The 24,341-nt window shown below is 41.6% G+C and overlaps 1 protein-coding gene across 3 annotated transcripts; it reads right to left on the reverse strand.

Moving 5' to 3' along the window:
- Nucleotides 1–153: 153 nt before the first annotated feature.
- tfec (transcription factor EC) lies at nt 154–22,251 on the reverse strand. Of its 3 annotated transcripts, none has more exons than XM_056425400.1 (8): nt 22,086–22,251; nt 7,389–7,643; nt 6,529–6,630; nt 4,412–4,457; nt 3,404–3,460; nt 3,194–3,269; nt 2,108–2,255; nt 154–1,390 (listed from the first exon to the last, which is right to left on the reverse strand). In XM_056425400.1, exons 1-8 carry the CDS (start codon nt 22,110–22,112, stop codon nt 965–967), a joined length of 1,137 nt encoding a protein of 378 aa, XP_056281375.1. In that variant the 5' UTR covers nt 22,113–22,251; the 3' UTR covers nt 154–964. The 3 variants fall into 3 exon arrangements, with proteins under 3 accessions (XP_056281375.1, XP_056281374.1, XP_056281373.1); XM_056425399.1 differs by lacking the exon at nt 22,086–22,251 and adding an exon at nt 11,674–11,765; XM_056425398.1 differs by lacking the exon at nt 22,086–22,251 and adding an exon at nt 8,128–9,207.
- Between the last annotated feature and the right edge of the window lie 2,090 nt (nt 22,252–24,341).

The raw sequence follows: 24,341 nt of genomic DNA on the forward strand, positions 1-24,341 counted from the left end.
TTTTTAATTGCACAGAGTATATTTATTTCTCCGTGGGACTGTTCTTAGCCTTTAGAAATAGAATTGTGGTTTAAAATGTTGTTTTTAGTTTCTTTTTCTTGAGGTTTTACGGATGCAGACGTCGAATAAATGATGTTGTCAAGAAGCCAAAAATCCATTTACCAAAAAAAGGGGTTTATTATATTTTTCCCACCCCTATATTAAGAATAAAAAAGGTAGCATGTTAGATAATACTATTTATAGATATCTTTCTCAGGAAAACATGGATTAAAACATATATAAATACACAAGCACTTATTTGACAAGAACACTTAAAAGACACAGACAAGACCAAAGACATGTTAGGCATTGTGGTGAGTACATCAGTCCCATGTTGAGACATTTCTTAGGACAAAACTTGGAGTTTGAGAAAGGCACATCACTGTCTACAGTCCTTTACACGTAGTAGTATTTTCATTTTATTCATAAACAGTTCTGTCTGGGTTTCAGTGAACATGTTGCACGTTACAGTGTACAGCGACCGCAGTGTTTACCAAAACAACAGTATGCCATAGCCATCTATATCATGTACGTAAAGGCTTCTAAATGTCTCCCTTTTTCTTGTGAGTCTGTTTCAACTCTGTCCGGGAAGGCAGAGAAACATATTCATTGTCTTTTGTGAAGTAAAAAAAAAAAAAAAAAGCAGGTGGAGGAGCAGGAGGATCTCTGGGAATGCGAGCTCTGGGGCCAGTCCAGCTCGAACACCCACCTGACTAACAAGAACGGCCCACTTTATGTACAGGTGGCACTTTGAGGGGCACTGTCAGGTGTGGAAGCTGTCATTTAAATGACGTGCAACCCTGTGAGTGGTTATTGTACGCCCGGAGCCATCGGTCAGTCTTTCGGAGGCTCACGCCCACTGGGCATTACAACAGTGTTGCCGTGATGGAGATAACAAGAGTTCATCGCTAAAGAGGGCGAACCCTTATAGGTCGTCGTCCTCCGCGGAGCTGAAGCTGCTCCTGCGGCTGCTGTCCTTGGACGCGGCCTCGGGCGAACCGGCCGAGAGGAGCGGGTCGGCCATCAGGATCTCGTCCAGTCGGTGCTCCTCCTTGAGGGTGGCGCTGAAGAAGTCCGTGAAGTGGGACAGCGGGTCGGAGAACGCGGAGCAGCCGTCGGCGCCGGGGATGTGATCCTGCGGCCCGGCGGCAGCGGGGATGGACGCCGGCACGCCGGCTATCCTCTGGAGGTAGTCGCCGTTGGGGTCCTCCTGGTAGAGGGGAGGCTGCTGGGGTTGCTGGGCCTGGGGAGACGACTGCTGCTGTTTGAGGAGGTCGGAGGAGAGGTCAACTGTCCCCAGGGCCGAGGCCATGTTTGGGAGGCCGTGCGCTCGTGCCTGGATCTCAAGTTCCTGGAAAAGACAAATAAAAAGACACCATGAGTGAAAAATATCTCCACACGTATTGCAAGTTAGTCCAGATAAGATCTGCAGTGTCCTTAATTACGAGCAGATCTGCCATGACGACGCCTCGTCTCTTCCATTTACTGAGGTTGTGGTGAGCCGCACTTTGAGGAGTTTGGGTGTTGACACACACTCTTCTCCCACACACACTCTAACCACGGTATAGGATCAATATGACAAAGGGCTCTTTGACCTTTGTTACATGTCGTCTTAATGTCCGAGATGGTCAGTATTCCTTCCTTGTATAGTTTCGTTATCTCAGATAAATTATAATATTTGTGTACCCTCTTAAACATCTCTTTTTTTCGTGGTCATAATCTATTTTCTAACCTATTTTTTTTTTCCACTGAAAGAGCTGGGTGCATTGTGTTTATTCATCAGGTCATAAACACTGAGCTCCCAGGGATAAGGGGAGTGGATGGACCTCATGTAAACATCAAGAGCGAAGGGGGAGGGGACAGATAGTCAAATAAGTTTAAATAGTTGATAAGAAAGCCTTTAAACACCCAGTTGTAGTTAAAAATGTTAAACTCTGTCGTCCAGCAAATACAATTTAATGTAAGTGATGTAAACTAATATTCAGTTTTATAATCTTGCTTGCAGGGCTCATTCAGTATTGTTGCCACTGACGACCATCAGACTGCATCACGTCGAGCATTTTATGACCTGGATCCTCAGCAGAAGTCTCCTGTTTGCTTGCTCCAGCTTTTTCTGACGGCCCTCGAGCTCCCGAGCGTGCTGCTGCTCCTTCTGCAGCCACTTTATGTACTCCACCGAGGCCTTCAGGATCGTGCCTTTGTTCCAGCGCATGTCCCTGCAGAAAGGAGAAATGTAAAAGATAACCTTTTCCACAGAACCCCCTGATGTCGGCAGAATATCCTCCGTAATAATAATGACAAGAAAAAACAGGGGGGAAAGTTTTAACACAGAGGTTTCTTTCCCCTTTTATGATCCGAATACGAAATGGCGATTTACATGGTGCAATTATTCATCCTTGGACATTACATGGGGACACTGAATGGGAATTTTAATAGAATAGTTAAGTAGCTATGCGGAAAGTCCATTCTCGCACCTCCTTGGTTCGGTCAAAATTAATCCCCGAGTAAAAATAGGTGAGGGGAAAATGAGCTAAGTAGGGAGACGGAGGAGAAAATGGGGCATTGGATTTGAGGTTATCGAGTGCAAGTCATTCTTCTGCAGATATTATTGCTTTTTTTCAAAAAGTAAAGGGGAGCTGTCGTGGAATTGTCCTTTTCCACACGGGTGAGACGTCGGTCTGATCAGCGCTAATAATCTCTTCTATCTGGTGTTAATGGCACAATGACAACGGCAACCTTCCATTTAAATTTGAAGCAAAGTTCAATTGCGAAAGATGGCCGGTGGATTTCGATTCAGCGCCACACTCCGTCTCCGTGTTCCAATTGTGCTTCAAACTTTGATTCAAACGGTGTGGCCTGCTTCTTTGCATTTGACCCTTTCCTCATCATTCATGCTTTGAGCTGAACTGCTGGGACCCAGCGAGAGGAGGTACAGCTCTCGGAGCGTCGACTACAATGGAAGTTCAAGTGCACCCTTGAAATATGACTGAAATGTACTCGAGATCTCATTTGAATTCAATGAACAACGTTTAGAGTGTCTTTGTGCTTAGAATTTAATATGCTCCTCTGCCAGACAAGCCGCTGTTTCAGTGACATGAAGGGAAGAGAGGCAGGGCTATTGTTTCAATAAATACATTTCAAGCTCGCAACTTACGGGTCATTCGACTTTGGTATGAGCGTCCCCAGCTCCTTAATCCTGTAGTTGATGTTGTATCTCCGCCTCCTTTCAACTAAGCAAGCAGAACAAAGATCAAGCGATGGTGAGGATGCTGCCAGCTGCGAAAAGGCTCGCCCATCACGCCAGAGAATCATTTTCATGATGATGGACTGTGAGGGAGTTGAAAGGCAGCGGGGAGACACTTACTCAGATTGTGGTTGTTCTTTTTCTGTCTCTCTTTGGCCATCACTCTTGTGTCGTGTACTGTCAAAGACAGTGAATGACAGAGCGGAACAAATGGATTAGCAACGCACACGAATTTAGAATCCCGAAAGACAACGACACACAAAACGCCACAAAAGGTCCAGTCAGGAGACGCACAGTCAGTTGTTTTGAGGGAGTTCAGTGCCGGGTTTAGCCAGAATGTGGACTTTCCGTGCACACACACACTGAACGAGCCCGATTTATCCCCTCTGCCATGTGTGAAGCCCATTGTGGACGGGGGAAGAAAAAAAATGGGGATCACTTTTAAACTATCGTCATTAAGACAGTTTAGCAAATTCACTAATCTGTCCTGGAGGGGGACACAAATACCAGAGCATCCATATTTGTATTCACATTCTTCCAAATTAGGTAATTGGGGACCTGAGATTGGATTTCCCAATTTGTCTCTGTTGATTCAATCAAGGCAATTTCAACTTGTGTAACAGCCCATTGTCCTCTCTGCCCACACACAAATGAAACGAATGGCAATTTACTCATTTGCCCGTTGAGAGTGAAGGGCTTCTTTGGGCATCCTTTATATTTCCTCAATCAATTAAGCTTTTTTGCTTGATGCATGACATTCATAAGAAATGTCCTAAAGGGCCCTTTAGTTTTTGTTTTTTTTTGCACTGTGACAAATAGTCTACACGTTTCTACGGCCTATTAACGGAACCAGTGATAAGGCAGTTTGGGCAGTTTTCATTCGCTGGTCACAAATCGTCTGGGACATGTGTCTGTGTTTTGCATGGCGCACTTAATTGCACTCAATTTAAGCAGAAACAGACACGCTTTATTTGCCTTTATTTCTGTTCTTTTTTATCACCCACTGTAGAAGAAATATGCCTTTTTTTATTCAGCTAAATTCAAAAGACACACTTGTGTTTTTTTGTTTTAATTTTACAGCAATGTGAGCATGTTTTATTTTCATTCAACCATTAGGGGTGTTCATACCTTGTTCACCCCCATAGAGATCCAGCATGCTGCCACTGAGGGACACCTGGGAAGGAGAGCGATAGAGAGGAGGAGGGGGTCGAGAAAGACAATGTGTTAGTCACGGGGGAAGCATTCACGCAAACACTTTTGCATTTACTTTAACAAAAGCAGCAACACAAATAGTTGTTTTTCACTGCTGTGTGGCTTCATTGATCATTGAGAAACAGGACAAGAGGCGAATGGAGTGATCAGAGCCTTGCTGAGAAGGCCGTCAGCCTCCGGGCCTCTGGCTCCGGGCCTCACAGCAGGGAGTTGTAGTATCCACATGCGTCCCCAGTAGGACCGTGCAAACCCAGTGCCGTGCTCATGAACGGCTGCCGTGTTCAGATGGCCGGCTCATTTTGAGTAAAAACAACCAAACGTAACCTCGCTGAAACCAGGTCAATGAATGGTCATCCTCCAGCCTAACCTCCAACCCAGGCTTGCAGATTTCTGAGCTTTGGTTTGTCCAGACGTTGTGCCTTGATCTGCTATCGCCGGCATTTGCAAAACCCCATCCACTTGAAAGTGCTCCTCACACAGAGATGGGCTCTGTGTTGAAAATAGCAACCCATGAGATGAAAAGGCTAGCTAGGTCAACTGCTTGAACAGAGGCAAAACTGTTTTCCTACGGGTCTCCACTCGTCTGGGAAAGCGTGCATCGGTTCTGCGATAATGACGTCTTTTCACGGACCGGGGGACATGTCAAGATATAGCGTGCTGACACACATGTGTGTCTAATTCGCATTTGTGTATTTATGGGAAAGCGCCACAGAAGCCACCATGCATTCCACGTTGCGCGCAGCCAATTGGATCCACGGCGTGTGTGTCAAATCTAACTGCCAGACTGGTGGACGTGATAAGGCCGCACGTCATGTCAAGACATGGGAAGGAATGGAGAAGTAGGAGAAGAAACAAAACAGAGGAAACTGCAGACATTTCACATATCTGCAGTTGGTCTCGTTTTCTTTTTTCCCATTATCTCACCAAGATGGGAGAAAAGAAAGGGGAGGAGGAGGAGGAGGAGGGGACAGAAGTACTTATCAAAATGAAATATTGCAACAATTCCCCTCCTCCTCCCATTGTAATCACTTCAGTCCATCTCCCATCCTTGTTCCTGGATGTGTTGACATGGCGCAACGACATGATGCATCGAACCGTATGACTAATTAGGATGAATTGATCCATTTAAGCATGGTATCACTTCTGAACAAGCCCATGGGGAGTGTATGCATGAGCCCAATCCAATGGCTCAGTAACTCTTCAACTAAATCTTTTCCTCGCTCCACATTTGAAACCGGCTGGCTCTCCCATTCCTCCCACCCCATCTCTTATCTTTTCCTCCCCCCTCTCATTCCTTCTCTGTCACAGTATCTGCTGTGTTTTTCAGTCTGTCTACTTTATCTGTGTGTGTGTGTGTGTGTTATTCTTTGTCTTCCAGTCTTGCTCTCCTTGTTTTTAAGGAGTTAGGCCAGTTTCCCACTGCTCCCGTCCCATAAACTCTCCCCGTATTTGGCTCTGGTGTTGCTATGTTCTCCGGCCAAATGGACCCCTTGTCCCACATATTTTGCACAGAGTTTTTAAATTCCTTCTTGGCCATGAATCCTACTCATCGTGCTTGTCTGTGGTGCCACTTCTTGTTGGTTGTCTTTCCCAATAGCGGACCTCCGTTAGTAGACAGTTGCTATTAATTGAGATTATGTTATTGTGTCAGTAAGAGCATCCCTTTTTCTAACCTAATCTGCATTGTTGATCTTCCAGAGTAATGTGAGAAATGTTGCTAAGCCCCAATGAACTTTCACTCATCTCCAGACTTAAGTTGACCCCAAACTAACATAGGTCCCTTTTTTCCCAAGCAAGTCAAGCATGCACCCTAATATTTAGGTGGAGTAACTTCACTTTCAAGTCCCTGTTTAGCGTAAAAATGCAGAAGTGATTAGTCGAGGAACTTCACTTTACGTAAACCTAACTGCAATAATGTGAACAGGTTAACAAAGTCAGAAGTGTGCAGACCTCCATACAAAAGAGCTTCAAACTGCTGATAGTCACATTTCAAACAGTGTTCCTGTGTAGCTGTTAATGGGATTCATACTTACATTGTTTTGCATCATGAGGTTAGACTCCATGCAATCCAAGCCTCCGTCATTGAAACCGGATTCAAGACTAATTAGGTCATCAATAACTTCATCCATTGGGAACTAAAAGAAAAGAGTACGTTCAGTGTTATTATAGTTTGTACCGGAATATCAACACATCAACACTTTCCAAATGTGATCTTTAAAAAAATAAACATTCAAACCATTAGGAAAAGGGAGGGAATGGCTAGAAACTAATCCAATAATGTCTAAATTCTCCAACACCTTGTCGAAGGGAATAAACATGGCCAGGAGAAATATGCATCTGTTTGTCAAACTAGTTTCCTCCTTTAAAATGTTTCTCTCATCAAAGAATGCATGTCTAAAGTTATTGATCACATCAGAGAGAGTGGGAGAGATCAATGACGGCATCACTTAGTTAGATGAATAGATGGAACTACGCTCTCAAAAGCCATTTTACAGGTTGACTGTCCAAACAAAGAGTCAGCCATCACTTATCTCTCCACATCTCTCTAAATTGGGCTATACAAATAAACTGAATTGAATTGAAATTGAATTAAATGACAGAATTAAGAGGGACTAAGACAACATTCTGACAATTGGCATGCCAAATGAACACAGAACAAAGACATTTCTTTTGACAGGAAGATGAAGCGTTTACAAGAAAACGTGCTAAGAATATTGCGAAATCGACAAAAACGATGAGCCACACGATGGCCGTTTGTGAACCAGTTCCAATTCGTTGTCGCAATTTCGCTCTTCCAGTCACCGCTCTGCACATTTGGAGTTTTTCTCAATTTCAGTTCCATATATTCAGCAACACCATATTTCACGGTTTCTTTTCCCATAAGTCCACTCACCTCGCTGTCGTGATTGGCCATGCCGAGCAGGGCGACGGGGCTGTCGGGGTTGCTGCTGTCACTGACGGAGGGCATGTGTCCGTTCCTCATGATCGGCGCGGTGGCCAGCGGCTGGTCCGGGGCGTGCGGGTGCAGAACGGCGTGGCCCTGCCCGGCCGACGAGGCCAGCTTGGAGCCCAGAGTCAGGTACTGCTTGACCTGCTGATTCTGGGTCTGATGCAGGTGGAACTTGGAGTTCTCCAGGTGGCTCTGGACCTGCAGCGAAAACAAACCAGTTCAGTTCGTTGACTGAATACAGAATACGTTGATTCTCTGACTGAGAATGTACAAGAGGCACAGCGGCTGTCGGCTTCGTGAGAAGATGATTCAACTGAACGCAGGAATGGTTGTGAGACAGTATTTCAAATTATTAGTCAATGTGCAGAGCAAATGAACAGGCATTCACAGTACTGAATTTCGTAGACCTAAATTTAACACCTTTCTCAATAAAGTACTAACATATTGTACATATTATACTTATAAAATGTACAAGCATTTTTTAACTGGAAAATATGCCACAGAATCTAATTAAAATTGACAAAAAGCACATGATATTAATCTGCAGAAGTATATATAAATCATCAAAATTGCCAAACCAGTAGTAAAAGTAAAAAATACACATATGTTACATTAGAAAAGATGCTTGACCGTTCAACAACAAATGTTTACCATGTGATATTCTAAATGTTGTTATCCTTACATTTGAGGCGCTGGCTGCATCCCGCATTGTGTAGTAACTGCAGCCAGTTAAGTGTGGCATTCTCAGAGAAGCAGATGGTCTTCAGATTGGTTTGTTTTGGTGCGTCAGCAAATTAACTTTAAGGATCCAAATCTGCTGCAACTATCCTGTTGAGCAACTGAGTTCTCAGCGACTGTCTGTGCTTCCCAGTCCCCTACCAACGTCTGATAAAGGGCCCTAAGTGAACTAATTAGGCACAAGGCTGGGGGATAAGCCTTTATGTTGCGTAGCATGATAATCACTTCAAACACTGGACTGTCAGATCACCCAGGGTTTGATCACTGCAGGATATCTGCCTTTAACGTCTGTCACTAATTCATGCGGACCGCCCTTTTCTCTCTGACTGACCAATCACTAACCAGCTTGCAACGTCCTCTACGGCTTGCTCCAGGGGCTGCGGCAGCACAATTGACCCTTGTTCCCCAATGGAGGTTTTAAATAACTCTAATGCCATTTTTAACCAAGCCTTTTCATTCACTCAGTGGTTTCAAAGCAGACAGTTAAGTACTATCACTTTCCCCAAACAATAACTGCAATAAAGTTATTTTGAGCTCTTTATTTTTGTATTTGATAATTCTCAGAGCAAAGCTGACCTAAAACCTTCAGTTCATGTTTTGATCTGGAGCTGACAAAGAAGCTCGTTGTTATTACTGGCTCTATTAGTTTATGAGTTAGAGTATTTTTTAAATTCATATATCATTAGCAGCGGTATTATTATATTCGTCTTGTGAGTTATTCCTGTACATCCTGTGAATCTCTTTTTCCTAGATTGTTTTGTTCACTTCCTCTAAAACATATTCTATTACCTGGTAGAAATAGTTAACTCTGATATTTGCCATATAGTTATAGGAAGAACATTTTGGACGATTTACATGACTGAACTCACCTATTCAATTAGAGGAAGAAAAAGGTACGATAAGCGATAATGTTTGGGTCTTACATGATCAGATTTACTATAGCAGACTATGTAACATGACATTAATTAATATGTGTAACTGATTGGTAATAGTCAATAACATTTCATTATCTTAACCATCTCTGGCTCACATTGATAATGTCAATTTTAGAGCATATTAACATACCCCAAAAACAAGTGTCATTTATTAAGTAATATCCAATAATCTGAGCTCTGCAGCTACTTAGTGACATGTATTGGACTATGCTGAATAGTAGGGATTAGCCTAAATGCTAAGCTACGGTAGCACACTTGTACTACCAGTAGCACAGGTGGAGAAGCTTCGCAAAGTCAACTCACTCTGAGATGACTTCACATAAGCCACCATCAGCTGTTGGTTACATCGGATCAAATAAGGCAGAAACAACGAAGACCCTGAGTGAGGTCATTGGAGCGACTGCTCGAGACGATGAATGTATCATCTTCTTCTCTCAAAAGAGCATAATTTCCTGGAATTAATTAAATGAGTTGCTCGCTCGCAAATGGCCTGTTGTGTGTTTGTCTGAGTTAAATCGGGACTTTCAGCAACGGCAACTTTGGATCCGTGTGGAAATCCAGCATGTAATTATCCGAGTTCAGCCCTCGTCCACCTAACTAAGAGCAGACGAGTCACAATACTCAACTTGTCAGCAGTGGCTGAGAGCTCTTATCTCACTCCTCCGGCAGGCAAACAAGATGCCAGTTGTGAACCAATCAACATTTCTTTCCAACGACGGATAGCAGGAGGGGGTGTGGGGGGGGGGGGGGACTGCTCTACAGACCACATCTGCTTTGTGTGACAGCGGTTTGTCCTGGTTTCACTTCGCTTTCTCACTACTGTAAATGCCGGAGACACGCTTGTTATCCACTGACGGGAATCTGATTAGATTTGTGAAGTAATGGTGTCTCAGTCGCCGACAATGGCATGCCTGTGTACGTGTGAAGGGGACATGTGGAAAATTATCAATGCCCACCATACACACGGGACAGGAATGAGATAAGCATCGAATCAATCAAAGATCAGGTTTGGGATTGTTGTGACTATTCCGATGTTTGAGACACATGAGTTAGACGCTCGCTCTCTCAACATGGCGACCGGCACCTGCCACAACAATCGAGGCAGTGTCTGAGGTTACTGGTGGAGAAGAGGTCACAGGTTCACTTTCCATTTGCACACATTTGGGCAGTTATTCTTGACATGCTAACTTTTTTTTTTGCAGAGCATACAGGACAAAAATGCACTCAAGTCAAAGCAGATGCTACTCGATGCATTCGAGTGTTGCCTCTTCGGACCGTGTGCTTCGTTATGTTTCATGACGTTTGAATAACAAAATATGTGTTTGGTTTGATTTTGGAGTTTCCGCTTCCTTTCAGAAGATATAAACACGACTCTGTCGATAAGATGAGCTGCGTCACTTAACTTCATTATCTTCATTAGAACATTTAAACCATTACAAGATATGTAAGAACAAGACAGCCTCATTCACACGCAGCCTGGAGCTCTTTTTCTCAATCAAACTTTTCCTAATTCTTTGACAAACATAATTTCGTCTGATAATTTGATCTCACATGAATGCAGCAGGTTGATCAAATCCAACAAATACTCGTCTCTGCTGTGAAGAGCATATGTTGTTATTTCCAGCAGTGAATATGTATCTGTTACGTCAAGTGCACACTAATGCAACTATAAAGCATGTCACAGCAATGCTCTAATAACAACAATATCCCTAAAATACAAACTATTAATCATAATTTACAGGACATACTGTATATTCTTAATTATGTATGCAATGGAAAATCACAAATTATCCTTTAGGAAAGATTTAAAAAACACCTTTAGAATACACACACACACACACAATGATTGTTAAATCTTTAAAATCATTATCTCCTCAGCCACTACTTGTGAGATGCATCCGATCGTGGTGTGATTTACCTCCGAGTTAAAAGATGTTATTCGTTAGTCCGACTGAATATGCTGCACTCACGCCGCCTTTGCAACAAACACACTCGCAGGTGTTCCCTCAGAATGAAAAGCTGTTGCTTCACTCAGTTTCAGTCTTGCCCAAGTTCTCCTTTCACTTCATAAAAATCCAACAACTTATGAAACACCGGGTGACATTAACAAACTGTAAACATTATAGACACAAAACTCGTCTAGGAGGTTTGGATTCATTTCTTCAAAATGTTCTACTTTTTCCCAAACTATTGACATTTTGAGTGCAGCGATGCTCAACTATCCTTTTCCCTTTTTGAATCTGCAGAGATGAGATAAAAGTGTGAGAAAAAAAACAACCTTCTCAGACATGCCCACTGTGTTTTCGCTGAGCCTGCTAACCAGCTGTAACCACACACCCTAGATTGTGAAATGTGGGGTAAGATAAGACCGGGATAGCAAACCGATCACCAAATGTGCATTCTTACTGTGGCTTTTCCCGTATTCTGGCCGTGCTTCCCTTTTGTAAAGCATGCACAATGTAGCCTGCACGCAAACACAACTGCACACACAGTTAAGACACATCTGCGGTTCTATATCTGATCTGGTCCCGATTTGCCTGAGTCGCTCCCCCTACCTGCAGAAGTTGGATCTCAGTCAAGGTGGTCACTTTGACCACGCAACAGCGACGCATGGCTCCCAGAGTGGCAGCGTCTCCCGGCTTTACTGTCACGGCTTTAGCTGTGTCTCATTGAGACAAGGGGAGAAGAAGAAGAAGAAGAAGAAGAAGAAGAAGAAGAAGAAGAAGAAGAAGAAGACGAGAGGTGCTGCAGCCTCTTTCCTGAGCTTTTTGCAGAAATATCTGAAAGGAAGGCATGACACATCAGCTTTTTTGGGAGCCGCACGGGCCACTTCCTGTATGTGTGTGTTGGGGTAAAAGGCCTGACAGAGGCAGAAATACAGATGGCAGTTAGGGGGTTGGGGTGTGCATGTGCAGGGGTGTAATGCGTTGACAAAATTTGAGTTCCTGCTTGTGGATCACCGCACTTTCCTTCCTGCAGAACATCCAGCCCAGCTCAGCACATTCTCCCAGGTTATCTTCACGACACCCACTTCCCTCGGACGGCCTTTTCACATCAAACTAGAGTCACGGATTCAACGGGGGAAAATGCACCGACGTGTAATCTGTGCACGTGTGCAAATATAGTGAAGCACCCAGTGAGTGTGCACTCACACACAGTTGTTATCACGTCCCAGTCGCTGTCAGGCCACAACAAAGGGCAGGACAGGCCTTCCCAGAATGGCTCTCAGAGAATTCCTGGACACAGCTAAACTGAACGGGGTCATTGAAAGTCCTCCCTGTAGTCTCGAGCTTTCCATAATAAAAACGATCAGCTAAATCAGATGCCAAAAAACATATTAAATACAGGAGAGGAGTGGAGTCCAGCCTTAAAATCCTACCAGGGCTATAGCAAAACAAATCCAGAGAGTCAAGACATTGCTATGAAATGGTCGTTTTGTTTTCCTTGCACTATATGTACTCGCAAACTCAGAATACTGCTGTGTTTCGACCCCACCTGCACCCGGCCTATGGAAGTTATTCCTGATTTTAGATTTTAGCTTGCTGTGTCCTCATCAATTTGCTGCTATTTTAAGGTCATCATGACATTTTCCTGCCTGCTGTGTCTTCGTGAGATTGTGTGTGTGTGTGTGTGTCCATGTATATCTTGCTACATGCACATCCCTGTTTTTTGTATTCTTAGAACTTCACCATTGCCCTATATTTGTCTGCTTCTTTTCTATTTGATGTCCGCCGTGCATTCTATCACATCTAGCCAAATTCCTGGCTGGCCATTTTTGGCTCATCTTGGGCATGCCACAAGTGCTCACCTTTGTTAGTCCCCCTGCATGGCATGTTTTAAACATCAGGGACTTCCTGTAAGAGTCGGCCTGCTTCTGAGACAACACTTCAAAGTGCAGCTCCCACATCTGAGGACTGTTTTATCCTGCTAGAAAAGGAATCCATAATGGACACGGCACCACTGCACTTTTAATGATTCTCATATGAATTAAATATTATAGCCATTTTAACTGGATTACATGTGAAACTGGGCGTGAGAGACAGAGAGAGTGTGTGTGTGTGTGTGTGTGTGTGTGTGTGTGTGTGTGTGTGTGTGTGTGTGTGTGTGTGTGTGTGTGTGTGTGTGTACTTGTTACCTTGATGAAATATTTAATTTATGGTCTCCCTCGACATTGGTATAAAAATATCCAAAAAATAATATTTAGAGTAAATAAGGAAAATTACTGAAAGACCTAATGATGTTTTGATTTATAAAACCCGCAAAATTAGGGTCTTACTGATTTACCGTTACATTTTCTTTTGCCAAAACAAACTTTATTCTTTAGCCTTAACAGAGATTTTGAATCTGAATAAACATTTGCAAAATACAAAATACAATATGCTAGACCATTGTTTTATTATTATTTTTAAAATGTACTTTCCAATGCTACAAATTTGAAGTCGACAAGGTATAAAACTGTATGAAAATTGTCTTATTGTCTAACATTTTTGTATTTTAGCAATTAGTAGGCTGAATGCCAACGTTTTATTTTATAAAAGACAGTGATGTCAAAGTTAAAAAAAGACTAAAACGATGAACATTTGTCGACACAACTTAATTAACGTAATAAAGTACACTGATAAATAGTTCTACTCGGTTACTGACTCGTCTTCTTCCAATTTAGCAAATAACAAACAATACATTACGAGACATTCCAACAGCTTCGGTCAACTGAGCGCTGAGTGAGAGAGGAAGAGGACACTGAGGAAGAGGAGGATGCAGTGCAGCCTGTCTTCTACGTTAGTGCAGAGGTGATGTAATTAGTCGAAATGGATTAACATAATTTTATCTGCTAAATCAGTCGGAGCACATTATTCTCAGTGAGCAGTGAAAGGGAGGCTGTTCACAGGAGAACCTGAGAGATCGTCGAGCTTCTACACACATGCGTTCTTGGAAGTCCTGTTGACACATTATCTTGCGGTACTACATGTTCAGAATGCCACCTAAACTAGTGGGTGTGTTTATGTGTGTATCAGTGGTCTAACCTCTCTGGTTCACCCACCCACTCACTCACTCACTCACTCACTCAGCGAATGTGAACATCAATTGGCGCTTGAATCAATTATATTCAAATTGCCAATCCAAATTCTTCCTTTTCGGAGATGTTAGATCCTCGTACTTACCTGCGTCTCTGACCGAGCTTTCAAACGCAATCACGCCACGACATGCGAGGCTAAGTGCTCGTTAGATAACGCCGAGCTAATGAAGTTAACATTAGATAATAACATCTTAACATGTTGCATGACTCGCCTCTTTGAGCAATTTTAAATGACGTCGGAGGTAGCAGCTCGGTGTTTCCTTCAGGAATAATTCAACGAGAATTCAACAGAATTCGCTACGACGGATATTATAAAAATAATGAAAGACTGTTTTAGACACAACATAAATGCATAGAAGGTTATTAGAGATATGTGACGGGGAGCACATTGAATAAAATGCATAACTACAGAGAGAAAAGAAGTGAAAGAGGTGAGACTGGAGTTTATGGTGAGTTGTGAGAACAGCCATTAGCTGTTCGGGGGCCCGCAATCAAATTTAAGTCTGAACATTCCTTCATTAGGACTTTAATCAACTTTTCCTCCTAATTAATGTAACACCCTGTTCTGTTTCTCCTGTGTTCCGTGTCTCCTGTGTCTCTTCTGTGTCTTCTCTGTCTTAATTGTTTAATTCCCTGCACCTGCCCTCAGCCACTCTTGTCTCGTTAGTGTCTGATGTCGTACACCTGTGTTTCCCCCCTTATATATTGTGTCAGTCTTTCCCTTGTCTGCTGTCAGATTGTCGTCTTTAGTTCCGTGTCCTTTTCCCGTCGTCCTGTCCGTGTTCCTGGTTCTGCCTGTTGACCCTGCCTGCCCCGAACCTGGATTCTCTGCCTGCCCCTTTTGGACCTTGTTTTTTTGAAAACTGTTTTGCCTCATTAAAGAGTGTTTTTTTGTTATTTATATTGCGTCCAGCCTGTCACTGCGCCTGAGCCTCACCCCGTCACAAGAACCTGACAATTAAAGCATGCTTATCACATACTACAGTCCTATTCTGTGCACACAATATTTTAGTCTGGACAGCTTTAAAACATTCTTTTTTTTGTCATCTTTACGCTGGTACGGTTTGTGTAATTTGTTCAATTTAAGTTAAAATATTAAATGAGTTTGATTCGCACTGACAAAAGGAGTTCTACGAGTAAACAAAACAAAGGGAAATGGCACCTAATCTTAACCGTTTGAAGGTAGGTCCAAGCCACAGCCACAAAGCCGCTGAGCAATTCAGAGCAGAGGATTGTGGGTAAACCGCTATGAGGTGGTTGTTGTCCTGAAAGGGGCACCTCATCCCTGATCCTCAGTGTCCATTGAGCTAGAACAGGTTAGGCCGGTGCTTAGTGTTGCCTCTGAATGATGTCAGAAAGCTGTACTGTAGACAACTTTAATCTCTCACTTTGGCAGACAGTGAAAAGGAGCCCCTGGTGGGCTCCAACTATGAAGATGAAGTCTTATTAAAAGTATGCACATGATTGATTGTGAGACAGTCCCAGCTCAGGAAAGTAAAGGCTTTTGAAGCATGGCAACAGTATAAAGACAAAACGCTCCCTGCACTGTGATCAATGGTGCACTCTGAAAAGTAGCTGATGAACTTCTGCAGATGGGATCTTTAAAAAAATATTTGGTATTTTGTTATATTTTATTTCAGGAATATCGTGTGACTTATTTTGCTTTGGATGTGTCCAAGAGTGTTTCACAGTTAACCGACATTAGTAATTCCATGATGACTGTAAAAAGGGGGCAATATATACAGCATCTATGAAGCTATGTTGTGCCTAAGAGACCAGGAAATACCGCCGTTCAGTCATTTAGAAAATAGAAAAATAAGTGAGAACAAATTGAAATTACTAATCGTGTTGGAGTTTAAAGTAAATGAACCAAGGAAGCGTGGACGACCGAAGAAGACATGGAAGAGACAGGTGGAGGAGGAGATTCTGAGGTTGGTTTGAGGAGGGAGAATGCCCCAAATGGAGCGAGATGGAGAGAAGGGGTTAGAGAGATTGCTATGAGAGTGAGGTGAAACCGGCCACCCCCATTCTTTTGGGGACAAACCCGGTTTAAAACTGGACGGAGAGAGACAGAGAGAGTTGGTCACCATCAAACTCAGCAAGCTAAACAAAGAACAGAGGACAGGGTCAGGCAAAGAAGACCGACGCCAACACCAGACCCTGTGTGTTAACTCTCCTCCCGCTTTGCAGTCACTTAGAAGAGTGTGATCATTAAATGAAGGCAGCAAAATGTCCCTGCTACACTTTATGAGACACTTTATGCTTCTAATTTTGTTTCTGACAGTCAGACCAATTAAAGCCTTAAACTCTGTCTGCTCGAATATGAAACATCTCTTGTGATCATTTCTCTGTCACATCATGTCACGCAGGATTTCAATCAAACATAAAGTATATCACTGCCTCACTCCAATGTATTTACACGTGTCCATAGTCATATTCTGTATGGCATAAAATGAATGGTTAAGACGGGAAGTTGAGATATAGTGATTTGTCCTCCATCCTCCCTCCCATAACCTGATCCTGGAAAATTAAATAATGCAAGATATGTTGAATGAGAACTGAACTTTGACCGTTCCTGAATTCCTCATCTATGTTTGTGTTGTGGACAAAGACCTGTTTGTTGTCTCTCTTTTGCCTTTGGCTCCCAAGCTATCTCGTATCTTGTATGTACACATGTTAAGCTGAGATTTAAGGTTATCACAAGTGAACTTTCCACCATAAGGGTCCAGACTTAAGGGTCAGGAGAGATTTAATAAAAGTTGGCCATCTTTATTATTGCGTTTGACAATCAACAGAAACTAAGGTTGAAATAAGTAACTGTCAACCATACCTGGAGGGTTTCCCCTAGTTGTCTGTAATTATTTTGTGTATTTTACCATATTATCGAGCGCTTTTCTATTGCATTTCTTTTATGAATGGGGCGATACAAATACAGTTTATTATTTTTATTTTTATTATTGTTATTGTTGACATTGTAACAGACTTTTAAAATGACTAAAACTCTATCTGAAGTCATTCACAATGTCACCTGTTCACAATGTGCCTGGATTTCTATGAATACACCAATAATAGTACAGCAGAAGCCAATGTGCACACTCGGGTCACTCCTCTCACCTGTCAAGGTTGTTTAAATCACGCATGAAGGTCATTCACTTTTCTTTTATGGTACACTTATGATAATGCATTATTCATTCAAAGTGCTCACTAAACATTTGGACCAAGCTATACAATGACTATTTATCCTTTACTTTAGACCCAATGGTTGAAAGACTATTTCAAATGTCTAAGCATTATTACGACTTTAACTACTTATCCATTACATCCTAACATTAAGTTATGGTTTGAGTTAACGGTTTAGATTTATCTGTTTGCTTGCTAGTTGTCGTGACACAATCAATATTTTAATATTACATTGTTATGACATTTCTTTTTTCAATTTAATTGAGCTACTCCAAAATCACTGTGGTCTCTTGGAAATCACTTTATTACACTAATGTAGTTATTCAGGTACAGCTTGTAATGCCCCAAAACACAAGCGTTTCCATTTCCATATAACTTGCTTATCTTTGTGCAAATCGTAAAGAGAAGTAGAGAATAAAAATGTATATTGGTAAAGATTCAACTGGATGGAGTGAAGCTCAAAATCTAAATATTTCAATGCAGCTCCTCTGACCTTTGAAGCTCGACACGGGATGAAAAAAGAGGATGCTGCTCCCCCAAAGCTACACAAAGTGCATCTGTGGGATAAATCTTCCGTTAACTAGATTGTGGGAAATTAAGTAATGCAATAGCTGTTTAATGAGAACTAAGCAGAAAATGAAATCAACTTTGACCTTACCAGAACTAGTCATATACGGTTAGTGTCAAGGACAAAGAGCTGCTTGTTGGCTCTGTTTGGGTATCTTTGTGCCTCCGCCGTTTGAATGAGTAAGATGCTGTGATGAAGAGAGGAGTGCCTCTGCTCCTCATCACAGCCACGCATTAGAGGAACATCAAGTGAGGGGGAGTAAGAGGCAAAGGCTTCAATCAAGCATCTTGACGTTACTTCACAGTTAATATGCTGAAATCTCTCAGGATATATTATGATTATTATCCGAAACTTTATCTCCAAATGAATGAATGTAACAGTTATCTAAATACAAAAGAGCATCTGGTAGTCTTTTACCGGGGACAATTTAAAAAAAATCTCCACCTGAACTTTGTGAAAATGTATCTCCATCCTGCCCAGTCTAGATATACTTTTTCAATTTTTTTCTATTTTCTTTCCGTTTCCTTTATTGAATCATGATTCAATAAATCACCCCGATTTCCAGTCTTGGATGAATTGGGTAATTAGCTGTGCCTGAGTTCAATTTATGTTCTCCATCATTCAGTCTCTGCCAGTTCAAAGTGTGTGGGATGTCCGCGACTGCCAAGTCCTCCCGTGTAGACTACCACGCGCCTCCTCGGATGGCCATGCCAGCCACTTCTTTTCACTGAATAAGCTTCACCAATAAACTTGTCCTGCACGAGCTTTACACGTGGGACTTGAATGACCTGAACCCAGAACTGGGCCGACATGTTTGGTTTAAACGTCCCACCAAGGTGAAGCAACTATCACCGACACATTCATAACGAAAATTGTCTTCAACCGGCAGCTCTGTTTTTCCCGAAACTAGGTGCTTAACTTACTATACCCTACAACAGCATGCCAACCTAAAGATATCGAGAAAACTGTCCATATTGGAGGATTCCAATGTCAGGCTTACATCCAATGTCAGCGTCTGGCATCAGCATCAGATGTCAATTTATGTCAAAGGCCTATGCTTTGTATGCTCCTTCGTCCACCCCTATCTCCTCCCTCAGTATCATGCTTCTCTTTTAAAGATCCACTACTAATCGTATAAGCTCCAGAGAAATACTCTGCTTTGAATAATAGTATGTGTCCGATTTTGTAAAACAATGCTGTATACCTTGTGGTATTATGTTTTTGTGTTGTCCATCTGTCCGCATTGTCCATTCTTGTCTCAGAAACCCCGTGAGGGAAGTACAAATATGTCACAAATGTTCCACCTGGACTCAAGGAAGAACTGAATAAATGTTGGAGGTCAAAGGTGAAGGTCAATAGGACCTAACGTCCATTCCAGTCTCGTGATATTTCGGCAACGCCTCCCCGCAAATTCCCTCAACTTTGGCATGAACATCATCGCGAGGTCAAAGATGAACTGATTTGGTTTTTGGATTCCAAACGTGACCTGTGACCTTTGGAGAGAGTGGATGAAACTGCTACTTGACTGCTTGGCGGCTGGCGGCGGTATACAACGAAGGGAAAAATGTTAGTTTTCTGGAAGTTAAAATCATCTATGCATCCTTCCTCATTGGAAAAATCCAGAATCTAAGAATATGCAATAATATGCATCAAAGTTTTCACGGTCAGATGACTTCAGTTCACTAAATTACAATTTATAAAAGGTGTATTTCTAAATGTGCACCTCTTTGCACACTGCTCACTCGTTTCTGCTCCCACCAGTGTCCATGTTCAAGCATGTATTGCATTTATCCTACTTATGTGTTGATAATGCATGCATGAACCAAAACTAATGTTTGCTTTACTTGCTTTTTTTCCTCGCTATCTGTGAAGTTTGTACAATGACAGATCTCATCGGTAAACCAGAAATGACCTTAAAACTTAGTTGTAATTAATTAATTAATAATCATGTGGGATCAATTTGATCTCAGTGTGTTTAAGTGCACAGAATGTCCACATAGAAGTGTACACAGTTTACAACATAGCAAATGCATCAGGGATTAAAGGAACATGCTGGTGGTTATGCATGTTCAGCCCATTACATTCATACTTGCTGGCAATTCTCTCAAGCGTACCATGAGCTTTCAGATTGATTTCGTACCTTCTAAACAGCTCATTTCAGCGTGTTATAGAAATCCTCTTTCACAAACTTACATAAACATTGGTAATCCATCACACACTACATCTATCTACAATTTCTGTCCATTTTGGTCAAAGCTATTTTATTTTATGGGGCGATGTGGTTGCAAACATCTGCATAAAGACATTCATTTATGCAAGAGATTTTCTCGTAACAAACTGAAGCTTTTGAATGTAATGCACTGACATCTTAGATCTGAGAACATCCTTGAACACACACCCCCAAGCAGGAATTATCTTACCTGCAGTACAACATAATGATGTAATGCAGTAACCTACCATTGCTTGTGTTACTATTTAGCCCTCTGAACTATTCAGAGGTCATGCATGCATCCTGACTAAAAGCAGGTCCCACCAAAATATATCATCTTGATTTATTATCTCCCTTTCTCTCCCTCTATCAGTCTCTCTCTCTCTCTCTCTCTCTCTCTCTTCATCAGTGGTTATGTTAATGATCTGATGTGCAGGCAGAGAAGGTACCTGTGCGAGGCCACACAGACCAAAAGACTCACTTAAAAGGCGTATTTTAGGGTATTAATTGCTTGACATGGCTCGCCCAGGTATTGGAACACTTTGGTATTGGAATGAAAAAAGACCAGTCGAGAGAAGAAGAAAGACTGTCCTGTGGTTGGTAAAGAGGATGAAATATGTCAGAGCGTATAACAAGTAGAGAGGTATTTCTCACCAAATCATGTGCCGAGAGCAGAAAAAGTTAATGTAATTGAGTTAACCACCCCTCCTGCCCCTCGCTCTTTCATGGTGTGTCTCTTTCTGTGCGTAAGTGGGAGTAGTTTCACATGACCAGTTGGTTTTTTTACCCCAAAACCAGACTTATTAGTAACGTGTAAGACAAAAGAATGAGACAGATTGCCACAGACAGATTGAATTGAATGAGCTGAACGGACAGTCTGATGGCGAGAAAGGTGACGGAAGGAGCATGAGAATGAAACATGAGGACACCTTTAGTCCCATTACCCGGTGTCATATCGGGATGATAAAGGGTTAATAGGTTAGAAGAGGAAGACGATCACTACAGGTGTAGAAATGTGAACTCTAGCAAAGCCGAGGAAAAGAGTGTTGGAAGAAAATACTGTAGACGCTTCTACTTTGTGCTTCATTAAGAGTCAAATAAAACCCACATTTGTTTCAGTATCAACATTAACACTTCCCTTAAAGTTCTCTCAGTGTTGTGAAATGTATGATTAGAACATTTTACTTTGTTTGAGTCTGCTTTTTAGGAGTCTAAAACACTATTTATTGTTTTTCTGTATTTTAAATAATTCCTCCAAATAAAAATGTTGGTCCAAAAGCTTTCATACAAATGTTCCTGTTTTCAACTGCATGATAATGCATTGCCCAGATAATCCATTTGGTTTATGACAAAAAATTAAAAATGTCACATCCCATAATTGACTCAGGAGAGTAAAAAAAATTAAGTTAAAACATTTTTGTAATTGTTGTAATTGCACATGATGATTATCACTTCACTTTAAAGAGAATGCACCTAACAGACAGTTGCCACTCCAATAACTATAGTAATGTATTTTCCCCCCTTACGGCATCAATCTGCCATGTTTATCATCAACATGTCAAAAAATGTGGTGCAGTAATTTTCGTGTTAAATTATATAAAATAAGTCGAATGCCATTTGTGCTTCCGAATATATTAGGTTCACATCTTAACATAGTTGGGTGCGCTTTATTTTGAAGCATATATATTTTGGAATTTGATTTGAAAAAGCAGTCTGCAATATTTGAAAATGTAATTTTTACTACATTCAATAGCGTGCGTCATCATTGTCTCGTTGTGATCGTCTACAATGTGCTTCAGTCCAATAATAACAACACATAATGTAGACTCTACATTATGTGTTGTTATTATTGGACTGAAGCAACTCGGAGGCCTCATCACTCGGGTACATAAGAAAGCATCATCGCAGGAGTAGGTGTGTGGGCTTCACTTACCTGTCCGTACCAGTTATATTCCAGCATCGTGACACTTGTATCATTCACAAACGCACGTGGTGAAAACTTGTATGCTCTTTGGCAACTAAAAACATCTAAGCAATCACGCCTATTGCTGTCCTCTCAACACAACTATACTACTTTTCCCTTTGTGGGATTGATGTCGTCAGGACTTTTGGGGGGGGCAGGCAAAAGCTAAGCCATCACACACACACACACACACATAGTTATACACACGCACAAGCAAGAATAGACACACACACGCTTGACTCTCCTGGTGAATGTTGGCACTCCCAGGGCTAACGACCTGTTTATAATGAACCTGAACCCATTATTTTGAGTCAATGAATTGAAAGAAATAGGGCAAAGAATGAAAGCCACAGGGCCAATTAACGGTCTTCTTTGATGTATTACCCTCGCTCGCCACTCAACCAGACCACTCTGTGCCTTTTTGTCTTTATTCCCTCTGTTATTCATTAATTATTCTGAGCGGGGTCAGAGTTTGTGTGGCTAATTGTGCAGACCGTCTCTCTTTGAGGATGGCAAAAGATTCGCCCAACACCGACACTCCCCCTGACTGTGCCCAGTCACCTTGAATTATGCCAATTATTCCAATTCTTTGAGTTTTTTCCCCTCCCTGTCTCGGTTCTATCATTGCGCTAAGCTGTGTGCCTCAGCCCCCCCCCTTTGACTTTTCATAGTTTAGTCTCCGTCACTGGACTACCTCACACACACACACACACACTCTAAAAAAAGTACATGGTGTTTTTGGTGGGGACCGTTGGTGTTTGTGGTGGACTCAGGACAGTTCAGGTCTTCGTCAGGTTAAACTATCGCAGATCAGATCTGTGTATTAGCGCACCTACATCTTTAAGTGAAGATACTAACACCATGAAAATAGCATTATTTGAATGTATTGACCCATTAAAGTGCATATAAAAAACAATCATAACTGTTTAACCCTCCTGTTACCTTAGGGTCAATTTGACCCCATTCAATGTTTAATGTCGGTGTTCTTTCGGGTCAATTTGACCCCAGGCTGTTTTTCACTGTGTCAAACATATAATAAATATCAACTTTTTAATATATTTAAAGGGCTATTTAGGTAGTCAACAAACAAACATAAAGTACCTCACACTTAAACTTGGAAAACAATATTAATTCTAATAATTTTCTGGAGGTTTTAATTGCTGGGGTCAAATTGACCCCAAGGGTAAAATATGTCAGTAAATATAAAGGTAACAGGAGGGTTAAACATTGAATGGGGTCAAATTGACCCTAAGGTAACAGGAGGGTTAAACGTGTCATCACCTAAACAAAGCCTTAAAAAGTAAAGTATGTTAATTATGTAAAAGAACATTTCAGATGTATATCAATATCATCTAACTGTCTTCAAAAATGCAAATAGGTGTAATGCCTCAAATGTCAAACTATACCTTTAACAAAAACATTGTGATATTTAAAAAACATTGATGATCACACCCCTACTATTTTTAAAATGGGTGTTCAAACTGCACAAAGTCGTGTTTGCAGAGTTCCCATAAGTTCTGAAAAGAGTTTGTGTCTCTGGTTTTTTCACAGTCTGAGACACTTAACGGACCATTGCAAACGCATTACTTAAATTAGGATGAAGATGAACTATCGCGTTTCTAATCAGTTTCCACCGTTTTAGGAAATGCCTTGCACATATCTTCTAATGTGTAAATAGAAGACACATGGATAACTGCGCGGTTCATCTCAGAGAAAAAATCATTTAGACATTTAGACAGGATGCCGTGAAGATACAAGTCAATGCCAGTAATATCAGATGTAATCGGATTAGGAAAAGTATATGAAGGAAATCCTTCTGTAACATGATTAAGGGAAAAGAAAGCAAACAGTATGTTGGTTTGATTATTTGTCAGACAGTTTATAATTAATTTAATCTTGACTATGGTGAGTTTTATCGCACGTGTTGTTTTTAAAAGGTGGCAGACTGCACGGCCAAGAAACACGGTGGATGTTAAGCATTGAAACTTTTTATAGTTTCTCGTCTAAATTAACATGATTTGAATTAGATTGTATAAAAGTATCATTGCCATCCTTCCCTGATTTAGGAAAATTACTTTAACTAAAATGTCTGCTCTATGGCTCCTAATCAGCTGTCCTACAGACGAGAATGTTTTTACCTGCCAGTCACTGTGAAACACAGAGTGCGCTTTCGGATATCAGAGACGTTGGCCATTTATTGTCAGTCTTATTGAATGTTTCTGAAAT

This window comes from Pseudoliparis swirei, chromosome 10 (genome assembly GCF_029220125.1).
Source record: "Pseudoliparis swirei isolate HS2019 ecotype Mariana Trench chromosome 10, NWPU_hadal_v1, whole genome shotgun sequence".
Lineage (NCBI taxonomy): Eukaryota > Metazoa > Chordata > Actinopteri > Perciformes > Liparidae > Pseudoliparis > Pseudoliparis swirei.